We start from the raw sequence: 14,588 nt of genomic DNA, 5'->3' as shown, positions 1-14,588 counted from the left end.
GATAGTCGGTTAAGTTTCAGGGGGCACCTCTAAGGTGCCCTCTGTGGTGTATTTTACAATAAAATGTACACTGGCATCAGTGTGCATTTATTGTGCTGAGAAGTTTGATACCAAACTTCCCAGTTTTCAGGGTAGCCATTATGGTGCTGTGGAGTTCGTGTTTGACAGACTCCCAGACCATATACTCTTATGGCTACCCTGCACTTACAATGTCTAAGGTTTTATTTAGACACTGTAGGGGTACCATGCTCATGCACTGGTACCCTCACCTATGGTATAGTGCACCCTGCCTTAGGGCTGTAAGGCCTGCTAGAGGGGTGTCTTACCTATACTGCATAGGCAGTGAGAGGCTGGCATGGCACCCTGAGGGGAGTGCCATGTCGACTTACTCGTTTTGTCCTCACTAGCACACACAAGCTGGCAAGCAGTGTGTCTGTGCTGAGTGAGAGGTCTCCAGGGTGGCACAAGACATGCTGCAGCCCTTAGAGACCTTCCTTGGCATCAGGGCCCTTGGTACTAGAAGTACCAGTTACAAGGGACTTATCTGAATGCCAGGGTGTGCCAATTGTGGATACAATGGTACATTTTAGGTGAAGGAACACTGGTGCTGGGGCCTGGTTAGCAGGGTCCCAGCACACTTCTCAGTCAAGTCAGCATCAGTATCAGGCAAAAAGTGGGGGGTAACTGCAACAGGGAGCCATTTCTTTACAATGGGCATTAATATTTAATTAGACCAAAGACATAATTTGAGATGAAATGTTGGTGTACTAGCTAAACATACTAACTACACCTTCAGAATAAGGAGCATATGAGCACAATTAATTTTTAAGAATTTAACATAGTATTCTCCTTTTGACAGAAGAAATCAGGAATTTTGTTTACTGCAGCTGCATGATCCAACTTTTAGACCTTTATAAATTTGCCCCCCAAATGTATATTGTAAGAGGAACATATGGCATTGACAACAAAGTGGCCACAGTCCAGTGACATGCTGGATAATTTGACGGAGTGTTTAAAGTTCCTAGGAAGATGTTTGGGTAGATGGTCACCACTTTCTTTTCCAGCCAGAGCAGTTTACAAACACTGTTGGACGGCACCTGCTTTAAAAATCACTTTTTTGAAAGCATCTTAGTGGAGTCGGAGTACCAATTGCAAGTGATCAAATAGAAGTTAGCAGTAGAAAAAGGTACAAGGTTAATTTGTTGCAACATAATTTAAAATCCACTTTTCCTAAGATTGGTGCTTTGAATCACCACTCCAAGATTAACCCTTTGTTGCAGGCTAGTGTATTTAAAAAGATAGAGATTTAAACAAATGTTCTTTGGTTAGAAAAGTCTAGTGGTGGAATAGCCTGGCAAAATTCTGCCATCCACAAATAGGGCAGATTTCAGGAGTGATCATTACCTTGGCAAACCTCATGATTAAATATTTTTGCCACTAACATTTTTTTTTTTTTGATCTTGGTTTGTTTACTATCTGGAGCATCTAATTGCCGCATAGATGATTGCATAACTAATGTGTTATGTAGACAATTTCCCAGCTATACTGAAGCATGATGTTTAATTGCACTCGCATTTTCATTCCCTGATAAGGGTTCATTATCTTTTAGTGATAAATTACAGTGGTGGTAAGTTGATCAACCTCTTAAGATTTTTTTTGTTTTTGTTTTTCAATTTTTATGTTGCATTTGCCAAAAGAAAAATCATATCTCACAAACAGGTTAGAAACATCTTATACACCGATATCACCCGCTCCCGCGCCACCCATACCAGACACATATAATATATAAAGGTACATTTGTGTAATAGCAACTTCCCCACATCACCCGTGGTCTGTTCACAAATGCAGTTATAAGCCTCCAGCGGCAGCTGGCTTGTTTGTGTCACTTGATATCGATATTAGATATGCATTTAGTGGGCTCCATATATCCTAAGGTCTCAATGTTCTTGGCAGTTCCTCGTTTGGGACTGTCAAACTATATCTGAAAACCAAGCCTTCTTAGTAGGTTGAACTGTACTCCCTCAATGGTGTGCAACCCTCCTCTTTGCCAACAGAAGGCTCACCGACACAAACCTCAGGTTCAGTGTTTTTTAGGTCTTTGTCAGTCCCAATAGACATACCACTGGGTCACATCTTACACACTCTGTCACCATATTCGTTAAAGCCTGCATGACCTTTGTCCAGTACTGCATTACTGAGGGGCCGGTCCAGGCCAAATGCAGAAAATCTGCCTCCCCAGTTCCACATCTCGTACAGTTTGTATCATCTTTTAACCCATATTTGCAGAGTTTCATAAAAGTGGAGTACATTTGATGAAGAAATGTAAAGTGTATTCTCAAATTTTAATTGGAGGTGAGTGTGAATTTGTGTACATAACAAATTCCAGTCTGCATCTACAATGGGTTGTGGGAGCACAGCATTCTAATGATTTAGTGCTTTACCTTCTACATGCTTTCTATCCCGACAGTTCAGCATTAATGAGGTTAGGAATGAGGTGTCGTTGTGTTGTGCTCGTGAGCAGAATTTGTAATGCAGTGCACATAGGTGGCTCTTCTGGGAATTGCAGGTAAAGCAAGCGCATAGCCGCACGGACGAGGTAATATATGAATGCCAGTAATGAAGTACCCTTCTGGGATGCAGCGAGGTCCTCAAGGGTCACAAACTTGCCATTAGGGTATGCATCTTTCCTAGTTTTTAAGCCCACCTTGGTTAGCAGCTGCAGCTCCTTTTCTTCTTGAGATACTGATATTTCAGGGTGGTACTTTAGTGGTAACATGGGAGCATACAATGGGAGTTTGCCTGCACGCCCTGCTAACCGTCTCCAGGCCATAGTGGTGGAGTGCAGTGTGTTTATTTGGGAGTGAGGGATCCCCACCCGTTTGTGTGGTAGAATAGCTGAAAGTGGAATTGGGAAGGCATTGTCATGTTCCACCTCAATATGCAGAGTAAAGTTGTGCATGGATACCAGTAATGGGTAAAATGCGCCGGCGCAGGGAGGTAGTACAAGTGAAAGTCCGGCGTGTTGAAGCCACCACTGGCAAGAGGCATTGTGAGTATGTCCCAGCTCATCCTTGGTTGCTTTCCCGTCCATGTCAGTGTGACCAGCAACGTACACAGTCTTTTAAAGAATTACACTGTCAGGGCAATAGGGATGTTTACAAATAGATATAAAATTGTTGGTAGGCTCCCCATCTTAATGACTGCTATTCCATCCGGTAGCGGTGATGTCGACCATTGGGCAACTTGCTCTTCCAGTTTGGAGGAGACACTACCGTAGTTCGTTCTTTGCACTGTCAGGGTCCCTATGTATCCAAACGCTGAGATACTTGACCGGGTCCGTGTTCCAGACCAAGGGAAAATCCAGCACACACTGAGTGGAAGATGTGAGTAGGAAAATAACTGATTTCGATCAATTGATGCAGAGACCAGAATAGTATTTGAATTTGACACATTCCCTGATTACAGGGGAGAGATGTGTTTAAGGGTCCCTTACATTTAGGACCATATCATCTGCGTAAAGAGAAATCCTTAGCAGCCGGAAACAAAATCATAGGGCAGATGCTGCATGCTTCTATCGAATAAGACACCAGTGGTTCTAGTGTGAGAGCGAATAGCAGTGGTGACAGGGGGCAGCCTTGACCTGCCTCTCCACCCCCACCGATTGAGAACCCATCCAGCTTGTGACCGTTTAAACATATCCAAGCCATCAGATCACTACACAGAAGTAAAATCCAGCACAGGAACGTCTTCGGTATTCCCATAAGGATCATGACAGTGAACAGGTAATCCCATGCAATGGAATCAAGGGCTTTGGCAGAAGGTCCAGCAGGACTGCTCCTGCATGCAGTGTGGGATCGGCTTGGTGCAGTAATGCATTATGCGCAGTTGAGCGGTAGGGGACAAAGCCAGACTGATCTAGTAACACCAAGTTAGGGAGTTGTGGCTTGAAGGCACATCGCCAACACTTCAGCAAGTATTTTCATGTCAATGTTTATTAATGACAGTGGTCTGTAAGGCTCACAGTACTTAGTGGCCTTATCCGGTTTCAAGAGGGTCACAATAAGACCTCATGCATCGAGGGAGGCAGTATTTCTGGTAAGCTTCTTCATACATTGCATGCAAATGCGGCGCAAGTAGCTTAGCAAATTCTTTAGAAAATTCTCCTGTTAGCCCATCCAGTCCAGGAGCCTTCCCATTAGGAAGAGTGCAGCTAGCATCCTTAATGTCATCAACTGTGTTACGTTGAAGGAAGTACTCATATTGGCCAGGAGATAGCCAGGCCAGTGCTAAAGTGGCGGTACTGCAAGTGCTGTTCAACTGAGCATAGAAGTTTTTAAAGGCCGAAAGCCTGGATGGTGGAGAGTAGTGTGTATGTGCCTATGTGTCTACTATTTTCACAATTGGATCTGCGCATCTCTGCACTATCAGTTTACCTGAAAGACTGCGATCAGGTATATCTGCTTCACCATAAGGTGAACAAGAACTGTGATTCCTTTTCTACAAGATCATTGAATTCTGTCAGATGTTCCTGAATGGACGCTGGAATAGCCTGGTCAGGGTGGTGCTCATAATCACGCTCCAGTGAGTGCATTGTGTCTTTGTTTTTTTTGTAGCTGTGTGCGAATCGCCTTCCAACACCCCGGCCTGGTTACTGATACAGACCCATACAAATCGTCACTTTAAAGACCTTGCACAGTGTCCTTCCCGATTGACCTGCAAACTCCTTCTCTAAACACTGTATCCAGCAGTGCCGCTGTGTGGTACCTCCACGTGAAAGGTGCAGGTGCTATGTTAGTGTTAACTGCAGCAGCACCAGAGCATAGTCAGACCGTGTTCTCGGCATGTGTTTTACGTTGCCCGCTTATAGGCAAGTCTCTCTGGATATTAGCCAGTAGTCCAATCTGGACCATGTTCCATGCAGACAACATGAATGTGCCCTTTCTCAGCGACGGGTGGTGGATGCGCCAGATAAGCCCCAGATATCCACCAGACCATATTCCTATATCCCCCTACTCGACAATCCACGCCATCCGTTTCCCATGCCAGTCATCTGTAGTGGACCTGTCTACGATAGGGTCCAGGTACCTATTCAGGTGTCTCTCCCCAGTACCCCCAAAGGTTGTTGACAGGTTACAATGAATGTATGGGTTGCCAGATTGACTAGAAGAAGTCCAATTCATCTGCATTTGGAGCATATGTATGTGAGAGGAGTGCCATATGGTGTCCCCTAGGCAATGACTAGGTGACCTTGCTCGTCGACCAGGGAGTTTGTAAGTGTAAAAGCGACCCCATGTTTGACCAGTAGTAATACGTCTGTGGCATGTGCAGAGTAAGACGATGTCAGATGGTGTGCAGCCTATTTGAAACCTATTGCACTGTCAGTGTGTTGAGTCAGATGAGTTTCCTGCAGAAGAGTAATTTGACTATTGTGTCGATCCAAATATCGGAGTACCAGTCTGGTTTTGCAGGAGTCATTGAGTCCATGTAAGTAGGTTTATGTTAACCTCCGTTCTAGCCATCTAGGGTGTTTATATACAATTGGGGGGTATGGGTGTACAAGTTATATCATGTTGTGTGCCCTACAACAATTAAAGCTAGCAGGCGATATAGAAATAAACAACTCTTAAACTCCCCTCCTCCCCCCCCCCCCCCCCCCCCCCTTCCAGGATACAGAACTTGCCAAAGATGTTACAGTGCACAAAAAAAGAAATTATGATCAGAAAACATTTTGAAATAAACAGATTAATCCAGTTGTACTTAGCAAACGCATCTTGGGTACTCCCTCTTGAGGGGTCGCCAGGATCCCCCCTCCAGGTGTATGGAAGTGGCCAGGTTGTTAAGTTCAAAGTTTTGCCATCTTTTCTGTCTTTTGAGTCAGTATCTTTAGGTTGCCATCTCCATGGAAAGGAGGAGTGCCCTGGAATGGCCTTTGAGTCTTGTTCCATTGTAGATGTGTTTAGTGTTGGTATTCCCACTTAGGTTTCCTCGTCCTCGGGTTTATATGTGCATCAATCTTGTTTGCGTGGGGAAAGTGAGTTGATGAAGTCTTTAGCAGCTTTGGTTATCACAGAGATGCTCTGTTTCCCTTTGTAGTCGACCTGCATCCACGCCAGGTAGAGCATGGAGTATGGTATGTCGGCTTTTTGTAGCTGTCGCATCACCTATAGGAATTCTCTTTGTGCTGCTTGGACCGGCATCATGAAGTCCGGATGGAATGTGATCTGATTTCCTTGATAATCGACTTCTCTTTCGTCTTGTGCCAGTCGAAGGACCGCATCTCTGTTGCGCTAATTTAAGAGTTTCACTATGACTGGGTGTGAAGCGCATCAGACGGTGCTGCCTTGAGGGATCTAACTTCCCTTTTGACTGCCAGGAGCTGGGATAAGTTATCAGCCCTGAACACTGCGGTCAACATTCTTTCTAGGTATGTTTCCATCTTCCCTGTGTTTGTTGATTCAGGATTCCTAGTAATGTGCAGAATATTTCAGCGCAGTCGCATCTCTAGGTCCTCATTTTTGGCTTGAATGGCCACTAAGACTCACTCCATGTTTAAGCATTTTGTGCCAACAGATTGAAGGTTGTCTTCTGTTTGAGATATTCATTGTTCCGCTTCTGTGAGATGAGGATTGCTTGTCTAGCTTAGCAGCCATGTGGTCCAATCTGAAATTTAGCATGTCTAGCTTTCCGTTAATAGATTGGAGACTACTCACATCGCCACTAGTGTTGCTTCCAGTGTGGGCACAGCCTGGGAGCTAAAGCCCTGTTCCTGACGTGGCGTCAGATGGCAGTTTCAGAGATCTCCAGGTCTCAGAATTGAGGCGCTTTTGATTTCTGTCTATCTTCCCCATTTTATAATGTTACTGCGCCCGAGGCCTATTAGACATTTTCTCCAGTGGGCAGGGCCTAATACTGCTGTATTGTCACTTTTCTCTTCTACATGAAGTGGCACATGGATGATTCGCCTACGCCCCCAATTTACGTTACTTTCCCTCACCTGCTTGGCACTTAGTTGCAACTGGAGAATGTCAGTAAGTGGAACAGTAGTGCACCTCCTCCACCATGAAGTGATGGTATGCTATGCGAGGCACACACAGTGGCTGCTTCGGGTTGATGAAGGGCGCTCGGGTCCCGCGTATCTTGCACAACTGATAGCACACGTTGCTCGGATGCCACTCTGTAGGCTGCGCATGTCCCTTAGATGACCTTGCAGTTCTTTCCAGTTGTCATTCATTAACATTCCGTGCAGGCCGGGGTCAAAGGTCATGTCCGACAGATGCTCTTTAAAGTGTGTAGGCTGTTTGGCTGTTCAGCTCTGGCCTTGCCACGATCCCTACTGTGAGTCACACAGGCCCTGTTTTTAGGAGGTGAAGGCAGGCCCCTACCTGGCCCCAAGTGCCAGCCTTTCACCACAAAAGGTGGAGTGGGGGGGGTTTTGGGAAGGGTTTGCTGGGTGCTATGGTCATTATTTCTTGGTAGTCACCTTGTGCTTCAGATATGCCCCGCTAGGATCAGTGCTGGTTGCAGAGGCCTTCTAGCGCCAGTCCGTGTTTGAGCTCTCCATGCACCTACTCTTCATTAGCGGTCGTTGCTCTCCTTGCCTCCGCTGCACCTCCTCAGTGTAACTTGTGGGGATGTATTGTTTAAGTCTATCTCCTTCAGTACAGCAAGGAACAGCACCGCTTGTCAGATTCTCCCACCCAATTTGAAGTGTTTATGACCTGCCGTGGTTGGCACCAGGGCAGCTGATCCTCAATCAGCAGCTCTCCTTTCCTCAGCCACCCACAGTACAGTGTACTCACAGTGCCCCCAATCCTGCACACCTGTCATGTAGGGGCCAGTATATATACTTAATTCCCACTGAGCGCAGGGGTGCGATATATGGAAGACACCGGTGGTGTCACAGGCCCCTCAACCCGATCTGCGCTGCTTCCTGTCTTCTCATGTAATATGTGAAGCGGACAGCATTCTAAAGTCTATTGCCAGTCTTCCAGCACAAGAGGAGACATCGGCACACCTCGCACCCAGCCGCGACAACCACCAATCACACGGCCCTCCCAGGCCCCACCTCTGACACTCCTTCTCACTTCAGGGGCATCCACTAAACATAGGCCCTGCAGGCCGTCACAAACCTCGCTGTTTCTGGTTTGGCCCTTCAACAGCCGCTGCAGGTATGTATGAGTAGCACCAGCAGCTCGATCCGCAACCTGGTTGCCACACCAGAGTCCCTACTGCTCAGGATGGGGCAGCCCTGCAGTCCAAGTCCTCGTGGCTTGGAGTCACATGCTGTTACTCTGCAGCAGCAGGGTATTTTGGCCCAGTAGTTAGTGACTTGCAATACATTTGGATATTAGGCACCTGGGCAGTCTATTTTTGTGTCTGTTGCTTGTGAATGGCAGGATTGTCGACAGATATTTCCAACTGCCCTGCAAAGCTACACTAAGGTGCGGCTATCTTGCTGTGGGCTCTCTAGCGCCCCTCGATCAACCTCTAATGGCGATATGCATGTACCGTTTGAGGACCTCTAATGTTTGGTGGTAATTTCCTTTGTTTTGTTTCCAGAGTCCCAGTGGGCAGTTTATGTCCTTTCCTGTTCCTCTTCTATCTTTATCCAGTTGGCTCTTTCACCTTGTGCCCTGAAGACGGTGGGTGGTCGGCTATCCACCTTTCACAGAAACGTGCGTCAACATTAGTGTGTTTCTCTCTTTGACTAAAAGATGGAATATTGATGAGCTATCCTTGATAAGATGTCTGGACACTATGAATCATATGTGAATAGGCTGCAAATCTATTGGTATTTGTCATTCGTGATTGTCTGATTGTTATTGTCCTAAGAATGTTTGGTAAAAGAATTTCTGTTTGATTTTGTATCATGAAAACACCTCGTCTTAACTTGTGCTCTATGTCAAAGGGGCTACCAATGAAATTGTTTTTTAAAAATATTTGGGTGATGTGTGAAGTATGAGTGGTACGTTTGAAGTCAGTGTGTCTGAGTTTTAGATGATTGGGAAGAGACTGTTCTCTTGAGATAAATCACTTCCAATTAAAATGTTTTGTCTTGATAGATTGTGACAGTGAAGCGACAAATCGATATTACTATAAGACATACGTTTGTGTTAAAGTTTTTTTTGAATAGCTGTGCTAGATTCTTTATTTAGAGCATTTTATTAGAGGCAGGTTGTGCTTTTCTTGATTGTACTGGTGATATTTGTACCTCTGCCTCCTTATGGGTGATGTTGGGTGCAGCTCTTTAGTACTCTACTGAGAAAGCAGTCTGCTGCAAATATTAGTGGATGCAGTGGAAACAACTAGGGTTGCTGGAGCACAAGGTTTGTTTTGTGGACCGAAGGTGACATAGCCATCTCAAATTTCTGCCTTCTGGTACTGTTTTAGAGTAGCTTGGTATTAAAATCGTAACAGTATCGGACATTGCCAATTCCTATTTTCATCCTGCTCAGTTCAGCCTGTTAAGACGGTTGCTCATTTGTCTGTTTTTTTTAGTGTGCCATCACAGTTGATGAGGGGGATATTTCTATATCTCAGGGAAGACTTGCTAGTGCTCTTTGGCCGAAATAAAGAGGGTGAATATGGAATAAGGAAGGGAATTGACTGATCATGGGTTTGATTAAACACACAGCGAAGGAGCCAGGCTGGACAAAATTTGCACCAGGCTATGTCCTGGTATGTACTTTAACAGGCAGGTGCCAGTTCTGAACCTTGATCACAGCAGATGAGCATCAAGGAATTAGTACTTTAAAATAGTGTAGGATCATTTCCATGTCCTCTCCTTCCTTAGCTCCCCATCCTGCCTTGATTCAAAGCATTTTCTGCAGCCTTACCTTGCAATTCCGTTCTCCTTCCTTATGCTGAGTGGATCAGATGTTTGGATATCCACATAGTTACAGCAATACTTGTACCCTCAAGAAACACGTTGAGGTTTTCAGACAAGCTAGGCAAAGAAATGAGTGACCAGCTGCTCGTGGTACAGGCGTCAGTGTTCTGCATCAAGAGACTCATAGATTCACTGCCCTATGAAACAGAGAAAGTGATGTCTCCTTCTGCCATCACAAATACAGTGGATAGAATGTAGTGTGCGCACAAGGCTTGTGAGAAGCCTACTTACACTACATTGTGAGAGGGGAACAGGTGAGGGGGGTCTTGTGGACAGTGCTCGAGATGAGGACTAGGAGTAAAATCCCAAGTGTGTTTTTTTTTTTTTTTTTTTTTATTCGTTTTTTTTTTTTTCAGTAAAAGTGAGAATTGTATCACTACATGACCAACACGGCCTAATGAGAAAAAACAACGAAGAGTGTTTAGTACAATTCAGCCTGTTGCCTGCTGGGATGAAGTGTTGCTGGCTTTTTATCCACGACTGGCCCTCCCCAAAGGCACCTCAAGGTGTTGCAACTCACCCTTGTTTATCTGGGATCTTTTAAGCCTGCAGAGATCCACTCATATGAAAAGACATTGTCTTTCCTGTCTATTCTTTATACCTCACCCTAGTCTCCTTTGTACAAAAATCACTGAGCCCTTGCTGGTGGGCATAGAAAGAAAAAAACATTTTGGTGAGCGAATTGAAGAAGACAGACTCAAGAGATGCATCGTTAAATGTAAATCAACTTCAAGTAAGTTGTTTTTTCTCAGCCTGCAGCCTGGTTTTAAACAAAGCCAGAGGATATCACTGATGCCTCCCCAAAGCTGGCTATGTTGCTATAGTAGCTAGACTCTGGAAGGCGTTAGCGTTGTATTTGCTGAACACTGGTATAACCTGAGCAAGTGATTCAGTTCGTTTTTTTGGAACCTCTCTGCGCTAAACGATGACATACTAGCTGCTGATAAAGGACAGGTGACCATTAATAACCAATCTGCAAAAACCCACAAACAGTGAACCACAGGAACCTCTGTTTTAGCCCTGTCTCAACTGAGAAAAAAGCCAGAGATCTGAGACTGGTCTGCATCATGGACTAAAATCAAAGAATGTATTATCTGTGATTAAATAGGTAACTTGGGACTAAAAACTATGTGTAAGTACTGTCCTGCTTTGAACCTATAGATTGAGAAAGGTACTTATATTGAAACCGCAGAAGACACCTACACAGCATCAAGGGTGCAGCTACTTGCCGAAATGAAAAGCTTGTTGAAAAAGAAAAGGTTTTAGAGATAACGAAGGCCAAAAATTGAAGATCTCAAATCTGGCAAGAAACAACCATTTGCTATTTTGTGGGTGTATTCCAATCATCTCCTGTTGGCAAAATAGTTTGGGTCTTTGCTTACTGAGTTGTTAGACAGATCCTAAGAACTCAGGTAGATAGACTTTCCCTCACCTATTGTAGTGGAGCGTGCATAATGTTCCTTGCATCCACGTCCCTCTCTTGGGGGTTCCAGCTCAGCCCATTAGTGCACACCTAGTGAACTACAGGGATTGATGTATGGTGCTCAGGTTGGCCAGACAAAATCAAGACTTAAAGTACAAGGGGTCCACTGTCTTGATTTACCATGCCTTCATTTTCAGGAAGGAAGGGTCTGTTTTCTCACAGTGAAGGAACTGTTGTAGCGTCAATGCTATGCTAAATTCTGCTCAACTGAAGGTAACCCTCCGTGGAAGACATGAGTTATCCAGAGTCTATATACCATGGTCTTCCTGAAACTAAGTTAATTTGTGCCCCCCACCCCACGTTGTGATAACCCACAGAGTGGGACTGCCTTGCATCTTAGTGACATCAAATAAGAGTTCTCAGCTTTCTACTATCCTTCTTGTTTATTCAGATGTTTATCTGAAGGGTCTCACCATCATGTTCCCCCTTCTCCTTTCACAGTGCCTTAGTGGGATCTTAATCTTATTCTCACATTTTTTATGTGTTCTTCTTTTGAACCCCTTCATAGTTGTCACTTACGACTGCATAGATTTAAGACTGTTTTTCTTGTGGCCCGCACGTCAGCAAGGCAGTCCAGTGAGCTGCATGCACTGAGCAAACCTCCCTTTTCTCCCATTTTCCTGGCAAGTTGGGTATTGAAGCCACGGCTACTTTCCTGTCCAGAGTGGTCTATCTCACCATTTAGGGCAGTGCATCACCCTACCTACTGTTTTTCACCCACTAAAGAGGAAGACAGGCCTCATGGATGTAAAACCATCCAGAAGAGGATGTTGTCATGGTAGATCATATTGTGCATCAAAATGTGTTTATTCCTTGGCTCAAAAGTGGAATCTTGAGAGGTCATTCAAACTCATTGCACCAGGGTGAATTCTTCAGCTCTGGCAAGGGGAGTACCTGTGGTAGTGATCTGCAATGCGGCGACTTGGGCTTCCCTCCACACCTTCGCAAAGCATTCCTTTAGATTCAGAGGTGCAGAGGGGAAGGCCCCTTCATGCGCCCAGTCCTCCATTACTTTTTTTTAGTTTAACCAGACCTTAAAACTCACCTCCTGGTTGGATACTGATTGTGGAATCTGTTTCAAAAGAAGTTACTATCTTCTGTAACAATTGTTTTGGTGGATATATTATTGACTTGCAGATTATTCACTGACATTATCGTCCTTCCTTAATTGAAGGCTGATTTTCCGTTATAGTCGGAATAATAAGGTTCCAAGTGTAGATTTTGGACTGCACTTTGTCAATTTATTGCAGTTCCTGTGTACACCTTGAAGGCTCATAAAACAAATGGATGAGATGCGGATGTCCGTGCATCAGTGGGGACATTTTATGGCTCCAGGAACATAAATGTGGCATCGCTTTGGGGTCCAAGATGGACACTGCGTCTCCTACCAGTCTGTAGAGCTGTTGAAAAGTTTCCAGCTGATGTCTGCGATATTCAGAAGGTGAGAAATCTGCTTGCAGCTAGAGTATCCACCAGAAAGGTTGTTACCAAAGTACCTCTTTCTTTGCAAATGCTTTATGAGAATCGAATATTAAAACATCTGCCCACAATCTCCTACAATGAGAAAACCGAAGGATAGTTTGTGGTTGCTGAATTGGGTCTTCTGGTTATTCCTAGGCACTTATTTTGTTGTCACTCAAAACCAGACTTTCCTGTGAAGAAATGTGTTGAGCAATAAACATGATGGTCCTTAAAAATCAAATTATGTGAAACTAGCCTTTAGTGAATTCAAACTCAAAAGAATCGGTTTGCTGCAGTGACTGGCTTGTCCAGTTTCTTCATTTATGATGTAAATTTTTTAATTTACCAGTAGAATACCTGTTTATGCCCTACGTGTGTTGCTCTGTGAACCAATGGATTGTTGTTTTTTTTTTTTTTTTTTTCAGCCCGCTTGGTTGCACTGATTCTGATGTTTCTCAGTATGCTATTGTAAAAGTATTGTGCTTTCTCGCTCCAAACATGCTTTTGAGGAGACAGAGTAAAAGCATGTATATGGATACCAATGGCATGTTTGGACATGTACTGATTTCTATTTTTCAAAATGCATAAATATTTTCATAGACAGGTACTCCTTGAAAGAGGAAAGTAGCTAATTTTCAAGAATAATATTCCTTTTCTTTGTGAATTCCAAGAAAGTTGAATATTTGCTCCATACATAGTAGTAATCTAGAGGAAGTACATTTTGGCTTCCGTTGTAAATCAGATGGCTTGTTTGCAGATCTCCCAGTTGTAATGTTAGGCAGCTGCACTTAAAGTCCTAAAACTTGCAGCTCTACACTTTTAATAGAAAGTAGCTCCAGCATGCAGAGTGCAGTTAATGGAAATGTGTGTTCAGTCTTAAATGCATCACACATACCGTAGGGCCACATGGCAGCTGTAAGATTCAGATAGATACCCTGATGGAAAACAGACCTGCAGAAACCAGAATTTCTCCTCCATTTTCTTTATCAACGTGTGAGGAGGCTTCTTGACATCTATGGAGAAATTTGATTAGTGGCTTATGTTAATAGTGACAATGAGCTTTAATGTTTTTGGTGACTTAATTCCACTATGTCATGTATCTTAAATTGCTTAAATGTCTGCTGTTTGCCACCGTCGTTTTGTAAACAAGTGCTTATTGTACTGTACTTAATTCATCAGTTAGTCAGTGTAATGAGCAGTACTGAGACCATTATGGGGGTTTGTTAGTAGGATTTTACAACCAGTGCTAAAGAATTCACTTTCCAGTCTCTTTAATCCAAGCTTTCTGGTAGATACATAATATTTGTGTTACTCTTGTTGTCTTCGAGTGCATGCCTTTTCGTAGAATTACAAATTGTTTATTGAAGCCTATTCCAGGTATATTTTTTCCATTTGGACATGTGACTCTTTAAACGTCTGCTTCCAAGGTAGTAAATGGTAATGAAATGCTAACGTAGTACAACACAACGTGACCTGCCTCTCATGACTTTATCATGCATAACCGTACAATCTTTTACATTCTTCCTAGGAATTTGGCGTGGTTTCAAATACAAGACTAATCTCTGCTGCTACTTCTGTTTGTAAGTGTCTCATACATGGAGGGGAAAACTGGAATAAATCTGAAACATACCATCTTGCAATACATTTCTTTAGTGACTATGAATGTGATTTATTAGGTCCCCACCATAGGTATCTTTCTCTGACTCGTTATCTAGCTTGTGAGTATCTGTGTTATGATACAGCATGTCTTCTTTT

General features: G+C 43.9%; 1 protein-coding gene across 2 annotated transcripts in view; it reads left to right on the top strand.

Annotated features, from left to right (window-relative positions):
* The window catches only part of CCNC (cyclin C), a 174,054-nt gene that overhangs the window by 53,149 nt on the left and 106,317 nt on the right, over window positions 1–14,588 (top strand). For both annotated transcript variants that reach the window (XM_069235548.1, XM_069235550.1), the window contains exon 5: window positions 14,362–14,413. In XM_069235548.1, coding sequence (XP_069091649.1) covers window positions 14,362–14,413 — 52 coding nt within the window. The remainder of the gene's footprint in view (window positions 1–14,361; window positions 14,414–14,588) is intronic.

This window comes from Pleurodeles waltl, chromosome 5 (assembly GCF_031143425.1).
Source record: "Pleurodeles waltl isolate 20211129_DDA chromosome 5, aPleWal1.hap1.20221129, whole genome shotgun sequence".
In the NCBI taxonomy this organism is placed as follows: domain Eukaryota; kingdom Metazoa; phylum Chordata; class Amphibia; order Caudata; family Salamandridae; genus Pleurodeles; species Pleurodeles waltl.
The sequence above is the reverse complement of the archived record's forward strand: the minus strand, read 5'-3'. Positions and strand labels throughout refer to the sequence as shown.